This window comes from Monodelphis domestica, chromosome 1 (assembly GCF_027887165.1).
Source record: "Monodelphis domestica isolate mMonDom1 chromosome 1, mMonDom1.pri, whole genome shotgun sequence".
NCBI classification, from domain to species: Eukaryota; Metazoa; Chordata; class Mammalia; order Didelphimorphia; family Didelphidae; genus Monodelphis; species Monodelphis domestica.
In genome coordinates, this window is record NC_077227.1 from 111,601,654 (window position 1) to 111,626,414 (window position 24,761).

General features: G+C 42.1%; 1 protein-coding gene across 9 annotated transcripts in view; it reads left to right on the plus strand.

Annotated features, from left to right (window-relative positions):
* ITPRIP (inositol 1,4,5-trisphosphate receptor interacting protein) overlaps positions 1 to 24,463 on the plus strand; it is a 27,506-nt gene extending 3,043 nt beyond the window's left edge. The window contains exons 1-4 of one of the 9 annotated variants that reach the window (XM_056804302.1): positions 4,706 to 5,025; positions 15,756 to 15,810; positions 20,087 to 21,779; positions 22,930 to 24,463. In XM_056804302.1, the coding sequence (XP_056660280.1) occupies positions 4,899 to 5,025; positions 15,756 to 15,810; positions 20,087 to 21,755 (1,851 nt within the window). In that variant the 5' untranslated portion in view covers positions 4,706 to 4,898 and the 3' untranslated portion in view covers positions 21,756 to 21,779; positions 22,930 to 24,463. The other 8 variants (XM_007479044.3, XM_007479045.3, XM_056804315.1 and 5 more) reach the window with 8 other exon arrangements.
* The last annotated feature ends 298 nt before the right edge of the window (positions 24,464 to 24,761 follow it).

Sequence of the window (24,761 nt, forward strand, 5' to 3'; positions counted from 1 at the left end):
CTCTGAAGGAATGTTCTTTTAGCTAAAGATGGTGGCAAACACATCCACAGGGCGATTTTAAAAAGAGGAAGGTTGAATTAGCCTAGAGGCTGTCTTAGATGCTTCTGGAGGACTGTGCCTATCTCTGGGCACTATATTTAGGAGGGTCATTGATAAACTTGTCTGAGTCACCATGGTGAAGGAACTTGAAACAATATCACATAAGAAACAGTTGCAAGAAGTATGTTTGTTCTGAAAAAGAGGGCTTGATTAGGCAGGGGAGGCATGGTCATCATCTTCACATATTTGAAGGTTTACCTAGAAGAGGATTTGTTTTGTTCTTTATGATTCTGGGGATAGGGAATTGGGACAAGGGTGGAAATTTCAGGAAGGCACATTTTCAGTCAATAAAAGAAAAAGAATTTTTTCTAATGCCTTAAGTGACTTAATTAGCTATGTGACCCTAGATTGATTACTTCTCTGTATCTTAGTTTCATCATCTGTCAAACCAATTAGAGAAGGGTTGTAAGGTGATCCCTTACCTATTGTAGGAGTTACATTCCAAAGGCCTGCCCCCTCCTCCCCCCAGGTGAAAATTCACAAAGTAGAGGCATTATGTTTATTTTATTTTATATATTATATATATATATATATATATATACTTTTTTTTAGATTTTGTAAACTTCCCACTCTCCTATAAACCTTTTCCACATTCTTATTAATAGTCACTGAGACAATTGGCTCCCAGGATATGGAACACAGTGCTGTGGTTGGTCACTTTTCATTCCATCAGTCAATAGTGTGAAGCTATAAGTGTAACTTCCCCATACTGAATTATATATATATATATATACATATATATATACATATATATATATATATATATATATGTATGTGTGTGTATATATATATCCATGGACAGATTTAGCAGGACTATGGATTTGGATGGGGAAAGAAAGAAATCACATTTCCCCCCCCACTAACTTCTAATTGTTCTAGTTGAATTTAAGCATTTCCTTCAGTTAAGAATATAGGAAACATGAGAGCCAGGCCTAGAGACGGGAGGTCCTAGGTTCAAATCTGGCCTCAGACACTTCCCAGCTGTGTGACCCTGGGCAAGTCACTTGACCCCCATTGCCTAGCCCTTACCACTCTTCTGCTTTGGAACCAGTACACAGTATTGATTCCAAGACAGAAGGTAAGGCTTTAAAAAAAGGTCGCAAAAAAAGGTTTTAAAAAAAATATAGGAAACAGACATTATTCAGAGAAGTCTCTAGGCTTCCCCAGACTGCCAAAGCGGTTCATGACATTGAAAAGGCTAAGAACTCCTCTAAAAAGATATTCTCAATGGACCTTTATAGGAACAAACTATATTCCTTTGTCCAATAGTGAAATAGATGGTCTAGGAGAAATAATCAATGAAAGCCCGAATGATCTGTCAGATCTATTACAAAAAGGATTCCTACATTGGGTGGGAGATTAAACAATTGTAATCTGATCCCTTCCAACTGTAAGATTCTGTGATTCTAAGTGAATGTCTGGTTTTCCCTCCACACTGGAGACAGTATGGTAGTATAGCTTGAGATTCTACAAGAGAGTTTGAAGGAGTCAAAGAAAAATGTTGAGTTGAGGGTTAGAACAGAAATGCCTAACCATGGGTTCCTCATCAGATTGTGTTCATTTTTCCCCTGAATCCAACACTGCCTCATAGAAGGCCTCCTGGGTTTGCTGCATACCAGTAGTCAAAGCTCACCGACTTCTCACCAAGGATATAGCAGGGCTGCTGAAAAACTGATCTGGGCTATTACCTAAAGGAAAACAAAAAGGCAAAAGGAAAGATGGTTATTTTTAATATTAAAAGGGAGCCCACTGTTAGTGCTAGGTACGGGATGGGTGGCTGGCCTGAATAAGAGAAGAGAGTAGCAGAGATGCAAACTCAGCTCTTAGCAACAAGCAGAGAACCCTTGACAAACACCTAGTGACTTCCCATAATTACTGGGTGTCAAGAGGTGGCAAATCCAGTTTGAGGATTGGCAATGACTAAATGCTGCCCGGGTGTGTCTAGAAGAAATTTGCTGCTCTATGCAGGGTATTTGGCCCACGGCTGCCTGTGGGGAAAGGGTGGAGGGAGAGGGAGAGCTGGCAAAGAACCCTTTAAACCACCCTTTCTCCTAAAGTAGAAAGGGAAAGATGGTGAAGAGCTGAAGACATGAAGTCCAGCATTGCCTTCAAAGGGGAGACAAGTGAGCACATCTGACTAGAAGTGGGACATGCCATGAGTTTCCTTTGTGTGATGGAGGCAGCCCTATAGTTGACAAGGCACTAGATTTGGAGTTAGAAAAACCTTTCAAATCCTGCCTTCTGATCTTAATTACTTCCACTTAATAGGTGTATGACCCTGGGCAAGTCTCTTAATCTCTCTACCTACCTGACAAGGTTGTTCTGAGGATCAAATGAGTTTATGTGTGACTTTGTAATCCTTAAAGCAGGATATAAAATATGAACTAATATCAAAATTAGTATCTGTCTTGAGTTCAAGTAAGGGGTCACCTCTTTAGGAAAAGAGAAATGCCTCCCCTGTTTGCAGAAACCTAAAATCATTCTGATAGCGATCACAGTTTTTTATTCTAAGGTGAAAGAGAAAGTTTAGGAGTGGCATTTGAGATGTGCTTTTCAAAATAAAGGGTTTGCAGGCAGCAGACTCTGCTTCTGTGTGACCTAGAAAGTCATGTAATCTCTCTAGGCTCAGTTTTCTAACCTTTAAAATAAGGTTGGACTCTCTGACCTCTAAAATTTGTCCCCTTTCTCCAGCTCTATATCCTAAAAATGCACATCCTCCTAGGAAAGAAGGAATATGATGATCTCATTTCATTCACAGTCAGGTATGAGAGATTTATACCAAATCCTTCAAGAAGAGCCAATCTGGAGATATCAGGAGGGCATGGGGGGCTCGAAACTGGGGAGAGAAGGGAAAAGAGGTATGTAAGACCCAGAGGGTGCTGGCCTTGGTCTTAGGAGCCACAGAACTATGTGTGCCTTGGGAGAGAAGTCTGACACAGACAGGCTCTTCTGTATATTGTTTTCTTGCAGTTATCAGCCACAAATCAGGGGCAAGAGTGTAGATTTTGATTCCAGGATGATAAGATGGTTAGGAGCCGCCTTCACCCCAACTTCTGGCCTTGGTGAACCAGTTTGGGTAGTGATGAATTTACTAGACCTGCTTGTTTTCCACCCAAGGACCAGGGTCTGCTTGAATGGAGTATACCATGTGTGTCCATGCATGCAATGTTTTGCACTTAATGTTAATTTGGTGTTAACACACAACAAGAATATCTTGCCTCTAGACAGCACTTGCCTAGGTACCATGATGGTGGTCTTTGGTGCCTCAGCCTTGTTCACAAAGTGCTCTTGTCCCCCTCGGCTATCTCCTTCTCCCAATCTACCCCACTTCTTCTTTGAAATTTTCTTAGCTGAAAGTAGACCTAACAGATGAGTAGATGGCACCAGAGAGCCATAATACATAAAAGACTAGGCCTGGAGTCAGGATGATCTGAGTTCAAATCCAGACTTAAGATGCTTATTAGGAATGTGATCCTTAATCTCAGTGCGCCTCAATTTCCTCATGTAAAATGGGGAAAATAATAATAATCCCTCATGGGCTTATTTTCAGAATCAAATGAGATCTTTATATTTAGATATTTATAAATATTTATATTTATAAAGATATTTATAAATTTTTATAAATATAAATTTATAAATAACTAAATATAAAGATATTTATAAAATGTTTTTTTAATAAATGTTTATTCTCTTCTCTTCCCCACCAGAAAAAGTTTTAGTCATCTTTGGGTTTAAATGTAATATTCCTTTCTGGTGTTGATTCCTTTGTAAGTTATGTAAAGGGCTAATAATGCAAGCACATGAAGTCTCTGTCATACCAGGTAGGTTTGCATAGTCTCAAGGTGTCTACTCTTGAGCTCACGATGGGGGTCAGATAACAGCAAGCCAGAGGAAAGCGGTTATAGCTCTTGATCTATAGGAGTAACCAGGAAGCTTCAGCATAGTGTCCCGGTCTGGGAAGAAGGGTCAGCCTTTTTTGTGTCCCAGACCCCTTTGGCAGGCAGTTTAGTGAAGCCTACAGACCTATTCAAAAATTAATGTTTTTAAATGCAACAGAAATCAGCTATGTCAAATCAAAAATTTGAGTATTTATTATCTTGAAGTAGTTTATCAGAATATTAAAAAAAAAAAGAAACCAAGTTTACAGCCTCTGGTCAGAAATCTTGGCTTGGTGCTTTCTTTGAAGCTTACCTGCATAATAGTTAGACGACAGCTGTTGCTATAGTTGCCCAATGTTACCAAAGGACTTCTGTGACCATTTTTAGGAGAGCTGGAGCTGGAGTGGCTTAAGACTCCTTGCTAAGCTTTGCAGGATCATTTCTCCAATAAGAAAACCCAAGAGGGATCTCTGTGTCCCTGGATCCTAGAGTCTGAATTCCTTCTTAACTGCCATCATCCTCTGAAGTCGGGGACAAAGGGCTTTAGTCACAGGGGTTCTAAAAGTCTGAGAATGGTGGGGAGGGTACCATTTCATGTGAGTTTGTTTAGCAGGAAGCACAATGCTGCCAGTCATAAAATTTCTGTCTCTATTAGACATAAAAGATCCACAGGGAAAGTTAAGTTTTAGGAATGACCTATAAAATTGTAAAGGCAGGTGAGCATACCTTTCTCTTATGGGGGAGAAGAGAGGATTTTGGAACTAGATAGTGATTAATCAGATTATTAAGCTCCATCTAATAGACACTAAAATGCCTCCCAATGGATTTGATCAGCAACAACCTCTTACTTTGCTGTATAGTCCTTCTTCCATCTGCTTCCATCCTAATCTATGACATCACCAGAATAGTAACTGACTATGGATGTCATCACAGTTGCCAGGGGCAATACCACAACACAGGGCAAAAAGCTCCAGAGTCACCATCCAAGAGAAGATTGGCATGAAAAGAAGCCACAAAGTGAGGATATCCAAAGACCTCCCCTCCCAGGGTATATAGTTAGCCTAGATTTCCCTGCCTGAACTGTGTAGATGGGATGGGAGGAGAATGAGGGGATGGGGGTTAGCAGAGGTACCATCCGCAGGTTGTTGATTTTTTTGAGTCTGGGGGATGAGGCAGAAGCTGTCTGGCCTCAGCTAGGAGCTGTCTTTGCTGCAGCCACAACTAATTTCTGGGTTTGACAGGAGGAAAAAGGAGCTCTGGGACTCCTGCAGAGTTCTTCTAACTGTGGCTTGTGGGTGTGGAATGAAAGAGCTCCAGGTGAGGGTTTTCTGTAAGTTCTGGTCACTTGGCTTTGTACCCTTAACCACTATGTCCTCCTACTCCTTGTTTCTCTGCAGTGCAGTGGTCAGAATATTGGACAGGAAATTAGGAGACCTAGATTCTTGTTATGGCTCTGCAACTGCCTTGTGCCAGACACTTCCCCTTTCTTAGTCTCAGGCTCTTCATCTGTAAAATGGCCTGGGGAGGTAGGAGAGAAGAAAGGCAAAAGGAACCCTTTATCTCCAATAGTGTCTGACTCTTAATTCTTTGACTCTGCCCCCCAAAAGGTGGCACAGACTGAAAATGTAAATGGTTACACAAAGGATTTAAATAAACCCATGTATTTATTTAGCTATGGTTCTCCCTTATCTGAAAGGGCTCCTAAGAGAAGGTAGTGAAGTTTAGGGAGATGTCATTGAGAGGCAATGTGGAATAATGGGGAAAATGCTAGACTTGAAAGTAGATGAATGAGTTCAAAGCCCATTTCTGCCATTTAATAACTACTGACTATGTGCTTCAGTTTCCTTACCTGTAAAATGAGAGACAACCTTGACTAGACAACCTCTGAAGTCCCATCTAACTCTGTTTACATGACCTTTTAATTTAATTTAATAATCTTTTGAGATTGATACTAAGGATAACAGCCTTGACCTCTCTTCAATTTATAAAACTCAAGGATTTGATAAATCCTGGGGTAATGCATATACAAGAAGTCTGATTTTCTTCCCTTAGCCCAAATGTTGTTCTATCTGCATCTCGATAGTGTATATCCCTCATTGCTTCTATTATACAGAAATTAAGAATGGGGACAGAGCCAAATAACATAACATTTGGTTACAGCAGGAAGACTGCAGAGAAAGTGATGAGAAACGAGAATAGGTTATCAAGGGAAAGTGTGACAATCTTTTCTCTCCAGGATGAGGTTTATGAAAAGCTTTAGTGGCCAAAAGGACCTGGGTTTAAATCCTGCCTCTGACACTTACTGAGCAAGCCATGAAGCGTCTTCATCTATAAAATGCAGGGAACAACAGTGCTTATTTCAGAGGTTGTAGTGTGGGTCAGGTGAGATAATAATAATAATATACATAAAGCTCTTTGTAAATGACAAATCTTGAAATGATAATAAATGTTAGCTATTAATATGATCACCTTTCTGTCTTGAGGGTGATGCAGTACTGCTTTAAGGCAAAGATTTGGGCTAAATAATCATCTAGTACCTTCAACATTGGCTTAGCCTTATGTATTATCTTTTTAAAATTTTATTTAATTAGATGGTTTAGAATATTTTTCCATGGTTACAAGACTCATCTTCTTTCCTTCCCCTCTCCCCTCCTCTATCTGACATGCAATTCCATTGGGTTTAAAATGTGTCATTGATCAAGACCTATTTCCATATTATTAATATTTGCACTAGGGTGATCATTTAGAGTTTACATCCCCAGACATATCACCATTGACCCATGTGATCAAGCAGTTGTTTTTCTTCTGTGTTTCTTTTCCCACAGTTCTTCCTCTGGATGTGGATAGCAATCTTTCTCAAATGTCCCTCCAAATAGTTCTGGATCATTTTAGCCTTATGTATTACAAAAACTTCCCTGAATACGGTTGCCCAAGTTATATATAAATATAGTTGTGGGTAAAGATGGAAGTTGGACTCCTATGGTATAAAGAACAAGGAGCTACTTCATGAGCGATGCTTCTATTTACAAATCTCTTCTCAAAGCTAATTGTGAAAGTGGTATTTTTGCTTTGATTTTGACCCTTTGCAAGGAAAGGGTATTTACAGATTATATCATAATCCTTTGTATAGAAAGATAAAGCAATTTTGAGACAAAGATGAGAGAGAAGTTAATTATTATCCCTATTTCCATGTCCCACTCTTGCTGGTGATTCATTGTGTGATGTCCGGTAGATGGGTCTCAGTTGCTCCATCTTTTAAATGGGGATAATAATAGTCACCACCAGATAATATTCAGAGAGTACTTTGAGATCCTCAGATGAAAGGCATTAGATAAAGACAAAACATATAGTTATTGAAGCATCTAAGCCACAGATGAATAATTCAGAGTGACCTGAATGTGTGGCCTAGAAAAAAAAGATCTGGGGTTTCTCTCAAATTTGACTTTGAAGCTGCCTTGGGCTATGCTGATTTCTTTCTGTTTGCTTTTGCCTTTTTTGTAAGATATCTCCTGGGGATACCTATTTTTTTTTCCCAGTCTAAACTGGCTTCAGATGGTGTGTGTGGGGGGGGGGAGACAGACAAAGAGAGACAGGCAGACAGAGCAGAGAGGGAGGGAGAGAGGGGAAGGTGGGGTGGGAGAGAGAGAGAGAGAGAGAGAGAGAGAGAGAGAGAGAGAGAGAGAGAGAGAGAGAGAAGAGAGAGAGAGAGAGAGAGAGAGAGAGAGAGAGAGAGAGAGAGGGAAGGAGGGAAGGAGAATGAGAGAGAGAGAGGGAAGGAGAGAGGGAGAATGAGAGAGAGAGAGAGAGAGAGAGAGGGAAGGAGGGGGAGAGAGAGAGAGAGAGAGAGAGAGAGAGAGAGAGAGAGAGAGAGAGAGAGAGAGAGAGAGAGAGGGAAGGAGGGAGAGACAGAGAGACAGAGACAGAGACAGAGAGAGAGAAAATATCTTGAAGTTTTGGGACTCATCCAGAGGCTGAGAATACATGTGCTTATTATAACTAGCCATTCTCTTGGGAATGTGTTTATTAGCCTTCTATCCAGAGAGGGTAAAAAAGGAGCCAGGAGCCCTCTGCCTTGGGTTTATGAAAGTGGTCTTTGTTCTCTCACTTCTTTGTTTCACAGTCATTGAGAATGCAAGTCTGCCTTATGCCCCAACTAAATGGAAAACGTGTGGATGGGGTCACCCTGCATTATTCATTTGTGAGCTACACAAAATATGCCTTGTATTTCACCCTTGGACATGCACATACTCCCTACAACATCCAAAATAATTTATGTCCTTTTCCCCCAATCGATTCTGGTAGAAAGACAAGGAAGGAAGCCCCCCATTTTTTTTCCAAAGTTCAGTGAGCAGAGTCCTTGGAGATTCCAGAATCCTTTGGCTTGTAGAGGGCCTCAGCAGCCCACCTAGTTCACCTCCTTGCCTCTTAAAACTCCCCACAGTTTCACAGTCTTTTTTTTTGTGACATAGTGGGAAGAGCATTAGACTTAAGAGGCAAGAAGATCTGGGTTTTGTATTCTGACTTTGGACACAACAGCTGGGTGGTCCTGGGAAAGTCACTTCTCTGAGGTTGAGGCTCCTCTTCTGCAAAATATAGATAATAATAGCACTTGCCTGTATTATTACATCATATAAGAAAATATATGGAAAGCCCTTTGTAAACCATAGCCACCCTTAGAAACAAATTTAGTGTTTCACAGCCTTTGGAGGTATAGATCTAGGACTGGAAGATGCCGGAGACCAATCTAGATGAACTTCTTGGTTTTCCCCAAGGCCAGCACAAAGTCCTTTCTCAGCCCTTTATCTATAATCCAGGATTCCATGCCTGTTAAGCTAATAAAAGTAGACAGATACAAAGAAAAGAAACATAAACTCAGATAATCTCTTTCTGTTGTGTTTATCATCAGAATACTCTCTGGAGAAATCCTGAAGGTATTTCTCTGCAACTGGATGGAAATTGGTCCAAGCCACAGACTCTGAAAACTATATATAAGATTTTTGTGAAGAGCAAAAGAGGAAACGCTTAAAAAGAGGTTGTTGTTCAATCATTTTTCAGTTGTGTCCAAATCTTTGTGATCCTCTTGTGGTTTTCTTGGCAGATACTGAAGTAGTTTGCCATTTCCTTCTCCAACTCATTTGACAGATGAAGAAACTGAGTTAAACAGGGTTAAGTGACTTGCCCAAGGTCACACAGCTAGTAACTGTGTGAGGCTGAACTTGAACTCAGGTCTTCTTGACTCCCAGGCCCACTGAGCCACCTAGCTGCCTCCTAAAGTGTTTTAATGAAATGTAAAGTATTATATAAATGCAAACTCTTATTTTCTTTTTGAAAGAGACTATGGATAAAGAACTGAACTTAGGTTCAAGTTCCACCTCCGACACCAAGTGACTGTGTGACTGTAAACAAGTCACTCCTAGTGTCCCAGATACCTCTAAGACTCTTAAGTTATAGAACAGTAGCTTATCTAACAGTAGCAGATGAAGTTTCTTCCCAGGAGATTTCTTTGTATCTATGAAAGAAAACACAGACCTGGATACTCTCCTACTCTGCCCCCTCCACAAAGTTTTCATTATGCATAAATATATCTAATTGTGTCCATTTTTATATTTCAATTTATATTCCAAATTCAAATTATAGGATCAGAAGATTTTGATATGTAAGAGACTTCAGAGATCCAGTCCAGCTCTCTTGTTTTACTAAGTCCCACAAGCTAGTGACCAACATGGGATTTAACCCTAGATCTTTCCACTGCCTCCCCACCTTTTATTCTAGAGGGGAGGGAGGGAGAGAGAGGACAGCCCACGCCTACTCATCTGAGAGCTGTTTTCCAGCTTCATGACTCCAATCTCTCTCCTTCAAGAGCTCTTGGGTTTTGTTGTTGGTGTTGGTGTTGTTGTTGTTAGTGTGTGTTTTTTGTTTTGTTTTGTTTTCTGAAAAAGCTGGGGAAGGGAGAGGGAGCCTGATGAGCTTCAGGTCTGGAGGCTAGGGGGGGAGTTAGGGGAAGGGGAGGAGGATGGAGTGAGAAAGAGAAAGTTGAGTGTATATGTGAATGTACAAGTTAATAGAGGGATAAATGGGAGGAAGCAGCTGGCAATGCTAACTGTTCTCTATGACTTTTCGGTCCCAAGGGCTTGGTTCTCAAAATAATAGAACCAGTTGGCTCTGAATAATGCAACCAGGGTGTAGGAGGGTGGTAGGGCAGGCAGACACCCCAGCTCTATTGTTCAGCCTGTCCCTGGCATCAGAGAACACAACAACCAAGCTCTTAATTTTTTATAACTGGGCTAGCTTCTTTCTTTTTTTTGTCTGATGTTATTGTTCCCCCTTATTAAGATGAAAGAGCTTGTTAGATCTTTACAAGCCCAGAGATAGCCTCTGTGGGTGTGTGCATGTTCCCAGCTCTTTCCCCATCGTCGGTTCCTCTCCTGAACCCTGAGTTTTTGGTCTCTGCATCGTGCTAGGTGCAGTCTGGGAGGAGGACAGCATGGGCGAGGGATCTTGACCAGGAGTTAAAGGTTTCATAGCTCCAGGGAGGAAGAATCCTGGCTCACTGGCGAATGGGTGAGAGAGGGGTGAGGAGGTAGGGCTGGTGGATTGGCTTTGCCTATTGTGCTTCTTTGAAAGTCTTTGAGAATTTTCCTTTTTCTGACTGCCGGAAGAGCCTTCCAGAGGCAGACAGGGCTGCCTCTTACTTCTGATCCGTCTTTGTTGTTGAGGGAACAAAGAGAGGGAGCTCTCAAGGACCAGTTTCAGGCCAGATTATTCTCCATTTCATCTCTGAATGGGGTGGGAAAGGGGAAAGGTGCTGACTTGGTGTTCAACCATCCTGGGCAAACCAAATTGGTTTGTTCTTTCTGTCTGCCAGTGGGTATCGTCTGATCATCCCAGACAAGACCCAGACAAGCTCTAGGAAGGGAGATCCTAGCTGTCAGCTGGGATAAGAGCATGGCTATAGAAAGGCTGGTTACTTGGAGTGAGTTGGCCCAAAACATCCTCTAAGTGATATGAATGAGTAGGAGGAAGAAAAACAAATATAGATGAGTCCCACCATATGGGAAAATGCTGCACCATATACTTTCCCCAAAGCATTTTTGCTATAAAATAGAGGGGCCTTTGTTTTACTATAACATTTGTCAGTCTGTTACTGTGTGGGGAGGATTCACCACCCCCACCAAATTTAAATTCCAGTTCTGTGAAAATTTGGCCTGGTGAATATCAAAAACAGAAGATTATTAAGAGGCAGATTGGAAAAAAAAAGAGGCAGATCCGTGTGGTGGACTGGGCACTAGACTCAGGAAGACCTTTTTCATGTCCTGCCTCAATCTATAAGTTGTGTGATCCTAGGTAAGTCACTTAACTTCTCTGTGCCAAGGTTTCTTCATCCATAATTTTTTAAAATTGGATTTAGTAGCCTTTAAGGTCCCTTTCATCTCTAAGTCTGTGATCCTTGATCTGTGAACTAAATTGTGGTGTGACTTTGGGTGAATCTCTTTCCTTCACTGAACCTCATTTTTTACATCTCTAAAATTTAGTAAGATACAGAGGTATCAAACTTGCTGATGGCTGGAAGCAAGTGGCCCACAAAACTCCTGAGAATATAGATTGGGAAATCTTTAATAAAATAAATTAATAAATAAATTATAGCATAATATTGATTATTTTAATTCATGGTTTTCTAAGTCAATATGAAGCCTGTTTCTACTTGAGTTTGATACCACTGGACTGGAAGCTCTCAAAGGCTCTCTTCTAACTGACATTCAAAAAGGATGCTTCTAGGAAATACAGCTGAGCACTGAGAACATTCTAAATATAGGAAACAAAAGCGAGCAAAGGCATGGAAGTAGAAGTGTGGAGTGTATTTAGGGGACAAGCATTGGTGAGTTTGAATAATAGTTGATGGTGGGTAGGGGTAGAAAGAAGACCAGAAAAGTAGGCTTGTGTTGAAATTTTGGAGAGCCTTGGAGGGCAGACTGAAGAATTTAGATATCATTTAGTAGGTAATAGGGAGATATGGAAGAGATTTGACTAGAGGAACAATACACTCCTCAGCTCTTCTAACAGAAGAATGGTCCAAGGCAGTGTGGAAATTTCATACAATCTTGTGTTGAAATACTGGATGTTTTATAATCAGGCAGTGGAAAGGAGGGAAGGACTCTTTGTTCCCAGGAAGATTGATGGTACACATTTTCCTTTCTAACCTTCTCTACTTAGGGAAAGAGTGCAGTCTGAGGGCAGGAAGGATGTCTGCCTTTCCACCCAAGCATCCACTGTCCCTTCCTGTTCATCACCTCAGACATTCTCTGCCAACTAACTGTCACTCTGGGGTGGAGCTAGGTCAATGCTAAAGCTGACTCATAACTCTGTCATATTTATTGATCTGAAGAGAAACTTTGTTTATTCTTTCAACAGGTATCCATTTATCCCAGACTTTTAAAACAAGCCCTAAACTAGGCACTGTGAAGGGACAGGAGAAAGGACCCTGGCCTCAAGGAGCAGTTGAGGGAGCAAGACTACAAGTATAATTAAAAATCATTATCAATCACCATCTGATTAAGAGCTTAATTCTGATATAGTCCATGATCTGGTCCAGAAACTCTTCATGAAGTGAGAAATTGAGCTGGGCCCTAAAGAGTGTTATGTTGGAAGGACAGAATGAATGAGAAACAGCAGGAATAAAACTGCAGAGGCAAAAAAGGCATTATATGCCATTTCAGGGAATAAAGTTCAGTCTGCCTAGAAGTCAGATGCTGAGAATCATTTGCAGGAAGGATGATAGTTAAGACTTAGTATCATATGTTCCCCAAGGGGGCAAGAAAAAGATAAAGACACAGCTTGTTAGGAGAATGCCAGTGCTTTTGAGATAGATGAAGAGGAGGTCAGAGTCACTGAAACCAAGAGAAGAGAGATGATCAGAAGAATAAAATGCCACAGAGGGGTTGCAATGTGTGAGAACTGAGAGAAAGTCATTGGATTTGATAATTAGGTCAGTGGAAACCTTAGAGGCAATTCAGTAGAGCAGTAAGGATGGAAGCCAGGTTGCAAGAGATTAATGAGGAATTGAGTAAAGAAGTAAATGCAGTAAGCCTAGTCTGATATTAGTAGAAAGGGAAGTTTGCTAGAAGGGGCAAGTGAGTCAAATGGAAGTTTGCTTTTTTTTCCCCTCTCTCTATATTGAAGATGTGGGATGGGAAGATTCAAGCTTTTTTGAAAGCTAAAAGGAAAGAGATAGTGGAAAAACAGAGTTTGAAAATGCTAGATATAAGAGTTGGATCAGAAATATTGAAAGGAGAGAGTTCAAAAACAGATTAAAAACTGATTCCCAATCTAGGTACCTTTCCCAAGTCATCTTTCTCTTTCTTCTCTTCCATTATTCTTCCCCCTGTTAGAATCATAGCTTCTTGGAGTTGACAGGATCCCAAAGGTCACATTCAGCCTCAATCTGAAACATACATTTTTCCTATGATAATTCTTTGTCTTATGGAAGGCCTTGGAGGGCAGATTTAAGAGTTTGGATATTATTCAGTAGGTAATGGGAAGATATTGAAGAGATTTGACCAGAGGAGTGACATGCTTAGCAAATATCTCTCTAATAGAAGAATAATCAAGGCAGTAAGGATATGTTGTATCATCTTGTGTTGAGATATTGGATGTTTTGGTCATTCAGCCTTTAAATACCTCCCAAAGCAGCCCTAATTAAGTATCATCCTCCAAAAAATGGAATGAAATTTTTTCTCCTTAGGTCAAGCCATTGTATATTTCCCTGCAAGTACCGTCTGTTGCTCCTGATTCTGACCAGACAAAGTTCTTATCCTCCTTAAATATTCTAAGAGAACTGTGCCCCAGGAATTGGGAGATGATGTTCTGTGAGGGAAGAGTTCCTAGACCAATTCTTAGGATCACATAGGGGTTTTTTTTTTGTTTGTTTTATTAAACACTTCCTTTGGCATAACCTGATTTCTCTTGGGTTTGTGTTATCTTTGAGAATGTCTTGGGGAAGCTACAATCGGTTCTGAAAGCAGTGGCAGATGGTGATTCATGGAGTGTCACCTGGGTTAAAGGTATCCAGGTTCTTCTAGTATCTCAAGTCTATGGAGTAGAGAGAAATTGAAGAGAGACCAGGTCCAAAGATGAACAGTTAATCTGACTGGATCTTCCCTCCTCTAATCACCCTCTTTTCCTATCAGTTTGGGGCAAGTCATTTCCTTTCTGTGAGGTTCAGGCTCTTCATCTTTAAGTGAAAGAATTAAATTAAATGGTCGCTAAAGTGTCTTTCATTCCCAGATTCAATGGTCCCCTGCTGAATTCCCTGTCAAGTTGCTACAATAATGAACTACGTGATCCTGAACTAGTTATTCCCCTTTCTGGGCTTCAACTTCTTCTCTGTAAAATTAAGGAGTTTGAAGTAAAAGAGCTTTCGGTTCCCTTCCTACCTATGACGTTTCTACAGTTGTTATCTTTTCATGTGTTTAAGTCTTGCCTCCCCAGCCAGACTGTGAGTTCCTCAAGGGTAGGAATTGTGTGTGTGTGTTTGTGTCTCTTATCTTCCTTAGGGCCAAGGGTTGGGCCCCCAAAAGAAGCTCATTGCACACTTGCTGATTTTGTTTATTAGCTGTTTCTAGTTGGTTCTCTCTTTGGTGAGGTTTTGTTCTCCATTTTTAGGAAGGGGAAAACAATCTTTTGGTTTACTTGTAATATCTCTAACTCATTAGTTATTGACATGACTTGCATGATGACAATAACAATAACAACAACTCTAATAACAATAATTAACATTTATGTAGTGCTTACTATATAATACTATATATAACACAGTGTTAGGCACTGTATTAAGTATTAAGAGAAAGGATAAGAGAAATGAATGATCATATATATAGCACTTACTACGTGCCAGGCTCTGTGCTAACTGTTAAGAATATTAAAAAACTAAATTTAGACATTCTGAGAACTAGCTGATGCAAATTGTATCATTAAGGCTATGGCTGAGTGAAAAAGAAAGTGAGATGGTCACATCTCAAGTTCTAATAATAATAATTATATTTACATAAAATGTAAACTTTACATAAAACCTCAACATACATACAACAGCATGCCAGAGGAATGCCTCCAATGCATCAATGGAATCTCTTTGGAGGACATTTGGAAATGTATGGACTGATTGTACTAGAAGAAGTGGGTAGGGATTGTAATCTGTACTGGTAGATAGAATACCTACATTAAGGAAATCATAGACCTGTGGTATGGCATGTGTGCCAGAGCATGCCAGACGGGGCTTCTCCCCTCCCCCTCTCCATGCACACCTGAGGACACTCACATCACCTCCCCTCTGCCCAGCAGCCCAATGGGAGCACTTCCTCCCTTCCCTGTCTGGGGTAAGGTGGGGGGCTCACATGCAGCATGAGGGTGCAGTTTGGGTACTTGGTCTTTAAAAGGTTCACCATCACTGTCACAGACTATCAAAGTAATGCCTCCTGGGCTAGGACTGCTCTCCTAATCATAAACATAACTAATCATCTGATGAATAAGGTATCTCCCCAGGATTAGGTGTCTCACCCATATTTTTTCAGGGTTGTCCTCCCACATTTTTGTGAGTTGGGAGGGACTACAGTAGCCTTCAAATTAAATCTATCCCATCCCCCCAAAAAACACTCACTTTGACATGCCTGAGAAATGATTGTCCAACTTCTGCTTGAAAACCTCTAGTGAGTGAGAAGGCCATTCAATAGCTCTAATTTTTAGGAACTTTCTCTTGATATATAATCTAAATCTCCCTCTTTGCAGGTTCTAGCCACTGTTCTTGGTTCTGCCAGAATAAGTCTTCCATGTTACAGCCCTTGTAAGTACCAGAGGACCACTCCTCTCCAGTCCTGTCTTCTCCTAGTTGACCATCTTTATTTTCTTCAACTTCCTATGGCAAAAGGATCAAGGTTCTTTGCTATCCTGGTTGCTTTCCTCTGGGTCTTCTCTCCCCAAAGGCAACCAGAACTTAGAACAATATGGTTTGCCCTTTTCCCTCCCCTGCTCCCCATCTAACTTGAAGATTTTAGTCGTGGTTTGGATTAGAACTAAAAGTACAGGCCTAGCTATTCTAGGAGAAAAGTATACACAAGGCTCTCTTGATGGTTAGGGTCAACTAACTCATAAATAGCATGATACAATGGAAAGAGTATTGGCTCTAGGGGACTTGGTTCAAATCCTGCCTCTAACACTGGATACCTATGTGATTTGGGGCAAGTCATGTAACTTCTGTGAACCTCAGTTTCTTCTCTTATAAAATGAGAGTTAAACTAGATGGATTTTGAGCTTCCTTCTAGTTCTTAAATTTTTGATCCTTAATATAGATGATTTATGGGCTTGGGACAGAAGAGAGAGGTCTTCACCCATTCTTCCCTATTTATATTAACCAAATATGGGGAACCTAGCAGGGAGAGATTGAAATGAGAAAGAACTGCTAGTATTGGACATAGTTTACTATCTGGATGGCCATCAGGTTGAGGGACAGAAATGAAAGGCAAACATAAAAGACCAGACTGGATTATCAACAAAAACTGGTATTTAGGATGAATGGAGAGAGGCTGGTATGAATACCTGAAATAATGACTTATTTAGATGTTTCCAGACTGTCTCCAAGATCCTAGGCTAATAAAATTTAGCAGTGGAAGACAGGAGCTCATGAAAGTAAAATAACTGTATTTGATGTCAGAGGACCTGAGTCCAAATCCAGTCTTTGCAATAAATTATTTGTGTGACAAGTTACTTAACCTGTCTAGGGCTCAGTTTCCTCATCTGTAAAAAGGAGAAGACTGTACCAGATGATGTGGAGATCTTTTCCAGTTCTAAACTCTTTAAGCCTCTTAAGGGAGGCTGTAACCTTCTAGAACACTGGGTGAGGGAGAGGGAAAGAGGAATTTAGCAGTATTTCCTGGCTATTTCCTGGCAGCCTGATAAAAACCCTACCCCACAAGGTGACCCTGGTTTATTTTTGAATCTGGTTGCTGCTAACCAGATCCCTCAGTCTGTGTGCTGCTGACTGAGCTGAGATGAACTTAAAATCAGCGGTAGGTCTACCCAGAACTGGGAATCTACAAGGGCAGGTCAACTGATTTTTTTTTCTCTTTTTTAGGTATTTTTTTCTCTACATCAGAAAAATTATAGTTTTTGGCAAGTGTCTCATCCAGTTGTTCTGAAGGAGTTGTCCTCCTGCATTCTCATAATCAGAAAAAACTCTTTACAATGCCACACACATGCCTATACGTTCTTTTTTGTGATTTGCTTAGGGTCACCCAGCTAGGAGGTGTTTGAGTTCAGATATGAGCCCAGGACCTCTCTCTAGCCCTGGTTCTCAATCCACTGAGCCACCTAGCTACCCTTCCCTCCCCCTCTCTTTCTCTCCTCCTCTCTCTTTTGATTCCCACCTGTTCTTTCCTGAAAGTTCAGACCCTGTGGGATTTAGTATAGGGCTATATTGGAGTGAAAAGATAACAGAAATTTCAAACTCTGGTCCCCTGAGGGAGATATGGTAAGCCACCAAGGCCCCACTCCCTGTTTTGGACCAGTTCCCCAGCCTCTTCATTGTTCGGATGGTGGAAACAAAAGGGGCTCATAAAATTTAATGAGGAAGGAATAATAGCTCCGCTCTCATATGGGAATCCTGGCCCAGGCTGCCCAAGACCTGTTAATTTCATAAAGGTGATGACTCAGGAGCTGCCAGCCCAACACCTCCTCTCCCCCATGGGAACCAACAGCCCTCCATCCCGATCATCTGCCTTCCTCCCTTTGTTTGGGTTTAGAGTTGGCGGTGTTCCATGTGAAGGGCCCACATCACCTTGTACGTCATAGCAACAGCTCCCATCAACACTGTGCTTTACGGTCAACCCGGGGCTATTTGTACAACTCCTCTATGAGGCAGATGATATAAATGGTTTTAGGCTCATTTTAGGGGGGAACTGAAGCATCAGAGAGAGGTCAGGGAAATTGTGAAAGATCACACAGTTTAGAAGCATCAAGGGGACCAGGATTTGAACCCTTTGCCAAATAATTATATCATTTGGTCCTCCCAATATTCCTGTGAAGTCAGAAGAATGGGTATTATAACCCTTATAGATAGATAGATAGATAGATAGATAGATAGATAGATAGATAGATAGATGCTTTTTTGTTTTTAAATCCATCATATCCAGTTTACACACACACACTCTAGATTGAAGCCTTCCTTGAAAGTGGCAACAACAAGGCATTTAAACCCAAATATCTAATGCACTGATCATATCAAACAATGTATATGGTGGACTGGAAGTATTCCTAATTGGCAGATGAGGAAACTGAGGCCCAGAGGAGAAGTCCAGGGTTGAGATAATTTCTCCTATGTTAGGTTTCTAGTCATTGACTTTCCTGAGTACATAAGAGGCTAAAAACTACAACCCTTTTCCAGTGATAGGAAAAAAGACTATTTTAGAAGCCAATTCTGTTAGATGAAAGGAAGACTTCCTTATTATGAGGACTGGTATATATAAGAATGGAGACTTCTCTCCTCCAGGTGGTCAGTCACTCATCTGTTCTATGTCGATTCCCTAGGAGATGTTGTATCTTAGATTTGGAGGATGGTTTAGATTTTATATCATACTGATTAGAAGGGTGCTGCTAATATCACTGAGGCACTGAAGGCCTTGGTGATGACCAAAAAAATCCACCCCTGTTTCCCACTGGCTAATGCCTAGAAGGATAATAATAATAATAATAACAATAACAATAATAATAATAATAATAATAATAGCATTTATATAGCATTTTAAGATTCATAAAGTGCTTTGCAAAATTAACACATTTTATCTTCATAACAACCTTGGGAAGTAGAAGTAGTATTTATCCCCATTTTACAGATGAAAAAACAGGCAAACAGATGTTAAATGACTTGCCCAGAATCACACAGCTATTAAGTGTCTGAGAAAGGATGTAAGCTCCAGTCTTCCTGACTCCAGGTCCAGCATTCTCCTTTACCTTAAAAAAAAAAAAAACTTTGATCTGAGGTAAATGCCCATCCCTCTGGGAGAGATTTTAATCCCTTTATTAGCTTATTTTAATTTATCATCAATCATTTATACCAGCAGTAGTCAGAAGAGCCTAAAAGCAGGTTTTCAAAGTGGGGAGACCTAGAGAGTGCTGGTGGCCTAAGAGGGAGCATCAGGAAGCGGGGATAGGTTGAAGAACAAAGAGCTTGCAAGGACCAACATAGACTTTGCTGGCTTCACCCTTTTGCCAGTCCCGACTTCAGTAATTCTTTCCAGTGTGGTTTCTCTGATGGAGAGAACAGACCATTTGCTTGGCTCTGTTCCTTGGAATAATACTCCACAATCCCTCCCTCTGGATCCTCTACTTTCCCATCTTTTTCCCAGGTGTTCTTTTGAATGAGGCCCTGGAGAATTCATCTTGGATGGCTGTTCTTTTCCTGCCCTGAATTCTACAAGTTTCTTTTCCCCTCCAGACTCCTGCAATCACCCTTTGCTGCACCATATCTAAGGGGAGGCCAATCTAACTGAGAGTGGCTATTGGTCAGTTATGGGGAATCTATGGCCTCTTTCCCAAAGAAGATGCCTTCCAGAGATGGTCACCAAGAAAACCTACAACTAATGGTTTATCTTGAGACTGTAAACCTCTCCAAGTGTGAATTAGGACACACCAAAGAGGAAATATTGAACTAAGACCAAACAACCTTTCCCAGCATGTGCCATCATGCAGCAGAGGGCAGGGTGGGAAGGGATTGTTTGCTCTCCTTGTCTTAAAAGAATGGCCTCAGCTGATTTCAGCTTGGGTGTCACTCAAGGAGCCTAGCCAGCTTAACAGTTGGGGAAGAGCTATGAAACCCCAAAGACAAACCTGAACAACTTCATAATTATCATAGGCCGACCCTGCCTGTGCTATCTTGTCTGGGAGGTGGTGGGCACATAACCAAGATCAGAAGGGAGGAGGAGGCAGGGAAAGGAGAGTCCTTCGCTGAGGAGTTTTAAGGAGAGAAGAGAATAAGTTTGCAGCAGAAAAGATCAGAGATAGTCCAATAATTGGGGCAGAAGTTGACTGAATATTCATCTTTTCCTCCCTCATCTCTCTCCCATTAGGAAAGTTTTCAGCATGACAGCAGGAATCTTCAGGGTCTGCCTCGTGGTGGTCACTGCCATCATCAATCACCCAATCCTGTTTCCTTGGGAAAATGCCACCATCCCAGAAAATGAGGAGGACATCATCCACAAGATGAGGGTGCACCAGGAGAAGATGCAGCTGGAACAGCTGAGGCTGGAGGAGGAGGTAGCCAGGCTGGAGGAAGAGAAGGAGGCCCTGAAGCAAGCCACTGAGGATGGCCAGCACCAGAATGAAAGCCGGATGGCGTGGGACCTGTGGAGTACCCTCTGCATGATTATTTTCCTGATGATTGAGGTGTGGAGGCAGGACTACCTGGACGGCATCCCTCCTGACTCTCCTGGAGAGGAGGATGACCTTCCCAGCTCAAGAACTACCTTCAAAGGCATTAATCTTCCTGACAAGGTGACACTGTCCCACTTCTATGAACGATGCATCCGAGGGACTACTGGAGATGCAGTCCGGACCCGGGAGTTCGTAGAAGGCTTTGTGGATGATCTGTTGGAGGCACTGAGGAGTGTGTGCAATCGGGACTCTGACATGGAGGTGGAAGATTTCATTGGTGTAGGGAGTATGTATGAGAACTGGAGGGTGGACAAGCCATTGCTCTGCGACCTCTTTGTGCCTTTCATACCCCCGGAGCCATACTGCTTCCGCCCAGAGGTCTGGTGCACCAGCAAGTCAGTCCCCTTGGATCTCCAGGGTTATGGCCAGATCAAGGTCGGCTGGATCAATGAAGACTCCGTGAGCTGCATCTGCGGCAAGACCAAGCTTGGGGAGGACTTACTCTGCCTCCTGCACAGCAAAACCAACGACAAGACGAGTCCTGGAAGCAAGATGGAAGACTTGCTGTGTTTCAAGGACTCTCCATTCCTGGATATGGACCAGGTCATGAAGTGGTTCCAAACAGCCCTCACCAGAGCTTGGCACCGCATCTCACGCAAGTATGAGTTCGACCTGGCCTTTGGCCACCTGGATACCCCGGGGTCCCTGAAGATCAAGTTCCGTTCAGGGAAGTTCATCTCCTTCAACCTCATCCCAGTGGTCCAGTGTGAGGATTCAGACCTGTATTTTGTGTCTCACTTCCCCAAAGGCCGTCCTATGGGGGCCCCAACCTCTACCACGCACTGGTTCCTCTCCTTCGCTGTCTATGAGAGACACTTTCTCAAGATGATTACCAAGGTACTACCAGAAAATGCCTGCCACCTCAGTTGCCTCCAGATTGCCTCCTTCCTGCTAATAAAGCAAAATCGCTTGACGGGTGTCAGTGGCCTCAGCAACTACCACTTAAAGACAGCCTTGCTTCATTTGCTGCTGGCCCGGCCAGCGTCTGACTGGGGGCCTGGACACCTGGAATCCCGACTGAATGACCTGCTCCGCTTCCTAGAGAAGAGTCTCGTAGAAAAGAAGCTCTACCACTTCTTTGTGGGCAACCAGAAGGTGCCCGACACCATGGGCATTCCTGAGGACTTCAGATGGGCAGAGCCCTTAAATCTCTTCTGTCCCTTTGTCCTCCAGCGAAGCCTCTATCAGAAAACAGTAGATTCTTTCTATGAGATGCTGAAGAATGCGTCTACCCTCATTAGTGAATACTCCTTGCACATCCCTGCTGACCATTCCAGCTCACTTCAGAAACGGACCCTCGCCTAGGGGAGCAAGAATGCAGCAGCTAAGGTCAGGGCTGGGGCAGGCATAGAACATTCCTCTCCCAGGTCCCAGGCCTTCAGAATTACTTAGAAACCCAGACCTGAGAAGAAGGGCAAACTTTCTTAGGAGTTGGTGTTTATCCTCTGGAGGAAGCCAGTGTGGCCTGTAAGAGCAAGGAACGTGGTACTTGGTCCCCCAAAGCCAACAATTCAACTGCTTTTCTGCTGGTTGGCAATTGATGGTTCCATTTGGTTTAGGAGTCATTCCTTTTTAAGCTGTTTGATCTCTCTCTCCTTTCTCCTTCCTACTCCCAACCACTTTGGAGTTGGTGTTCTACACCAGGAAAGTGAGGAATAATTCCAAGCATTTTGACTTGGATGTAATTGTTTTTGCTGGGGTTTTTTGTTTTTTTTTGTTTGTTTGTTTTTGTGTTGTTGTGTGTTTTTTTTTAATCAGGTCCACTATCTCTACTTGAATATCTTTGCTTTAAAGAAAGCAGAGCAGGGAGTCTCAGGAAATGACAGGAAGAGCAAAAAGGACCAATGCTGAAAGAGGGCCCTAGCTTCTCTTAAAACCTATTAGATCCTTGGCTGGGGGCTTTTGCAAACAGAAGTACCATCAGGGTCCTAATGTTGGAATTCCCAGACTTGGCCTCACATCCTTCACAGCCATCTTAGCTAATATTTACATAAAACCAGAAAAGAAGGATGATGGGGGTGCAATATAGTGGTAAGCTAAAACCTGTTACACAGAGAATGAGTAAATGGTTAATTGAAAGGTTTGAAATGAGGCATGTTCCTCCAGCACTCACAGTCAACTCCCTTGCCCCAGCCTCATAGCAGATGAGTTTGACAGACCACAAGAGCCCCCTGTGTGTGAGTTCAGGCTTCCTCCTCATTTTGCCCTTTCTTTTCCCTGTCCCCTTTCCGTGGTGGCCATTAAGTTGGCATTCTTGCCAAAATAAGGTATAGACAAGGTAGGGTTGGGATATGGATTCTAGCTAAATATTAAAAGGATGAGGGACAAAAGCAAGATTAGGAAAAGATATTGAGGCGGACTGGGAGAGGAGAGGGAAGAAAAGAATAATAAGGATTAATTTCAGAGCCTGATGATGATTGTGAAGAAAGCATCCGCTCCCTACAACATTTTTGGTGCTAAAATCCATCTGTTCTTGTAGTCTAGCCCGAGTGTCTGTCTTTCCCAGTCCTCTGTGCTGGTGATTCTGAAGTCACAGAACCAAGGAAGGAATACTAAACAAAGAGTGAGAGAACCATAGCCTAATGGGTGGCAGATATAAGGGAAGGAACCTGCCCATCTTCCTATGGGGTTTCCATAGGACAAACATCTGGAAGGGCTTTGAAGGAGCCTAGGAGGGCTTTTTGTCATACTGGATTTAGCCTTCTCACCAGATTTCTGCAAGATGCAGAAATGTGCATTGTGGAACCCATCCCTGCCTGCATTTCACTATATGAATGACTCAGAAGCAAAACCACAGAATGTCTCAAACAAGAAAAAGAAAAAGGAAAAAAAAGAGCCTTCCCAGGTCTCCAGCCAGCAGGCTCCCAGCCATTAATGGAAGAGTAGCTGTGACTTAGCCAGCCTTGTCTCAAACGCAGGTGTTGATGAGGGAGGATTTGGGCACAGGAATAAGCAGTTCATAAAGGAATAGACTATAGAAGTGCTTCAGCATTGGAGTCTGCCATGGGTGGCACCGCCCCACCCTAGTTTTCGCTTGCACCCTAGATTTCCTCTACTGGTCTACCCTTGGCAATAGCAAGGGAAGCCAGAAAGAAAGGAGAGTGGGGGAAGGAGGAAAAGAACAATCATCTTGGTACTGTTTCTCAATTCTATCCCACTCCCTGCCCTAGCAGTACAGTTACCAAAGAACTCATCTATTGATCTTCAGAGGCGGGATCCCTGTCATTTCCTGAGAAAAAGGAACCATTTCCCCATCTACCTCTCTGTCTCTTGATAAAAGACACTCTCCTCCCAGGGACTCTGGACAGTTTGCTAATAAATAAAAGGTAATTCTCAGAGAGGGAATCCTGGCAGATGAAGGTCCTGGCAAGATTTAGTTAAATAAGCTTTAAAAAACAAACTTAAAACTATCTTCTAGTCCACAATGGCTACCACACAAGGGTACTAACTCATCCCTGCCGATTAAGGCAGTTCCGATTAAGTGGAAGTGACTTATGTGAAAGTGGGAGGCAAGAGACAAGTTTCCTTTCTGCACTGATTTTGGTCTCCCACAAGGAGCTACAGCTATCCTCGGGAGCCCCCTTGGAGTATCTTGGCCCAGTCCTCTAAGGCACTTTGGTGGTGGCAACCCTTGAAGCATGGATGGTAAATAGCCTTATTTATTACAGCCTTTTTTCTTTTCACACCCCTGTTCTGGACTCATCTAATGGGCTTTGAAAAGACTACAGGGATTGAGGACCAACATCTGAAATCCAAGCCTGGACCCAAACCACACTTGAGTTTCCTCTTTGATTCCATGAAATATTTTGCTAAAGAATATATTCTGCCTTGTTTTTTTTTGGTTTTTTTTTTAGTTTGTTTTTTTTTAAGACAATCCCTAAAGGGGCAAAAGGGATCTTTTTTTGTATCCAAATGCTGCCTCTAAAGCAGAATGTTTGTTGAAGTTTATGTCTGCACTCGGTATTTTATGCCGCCTTATTTATATTATATTAAAGAGTTAAGACTTGTAAAAAGTGGCTATGTCAGTAGTGGTTATTTATAGCCTCAGGAAATCTCAGGGGCCTCAGAGGGCAGTGTTCCATGGGGGAGGGTTGCGAATTTCCTATTGACACAAGGAAGCTTTCACTCCCTTTATATGCTTTCAGGAAGCATTAAAAAAAAAAAAAGATTTCTGGCTGGTCTTTGAAGCAGGCAGGGTGCTTGTGTTCTATCAGCTATGGTGGAGAAAAGAGCCTTGTGAAAGAGGGTATCAGCATGTGACTGCCTTGTAAATTGTACATCCATGGAAGGAAGCATTGGCCCTAGAAGCAA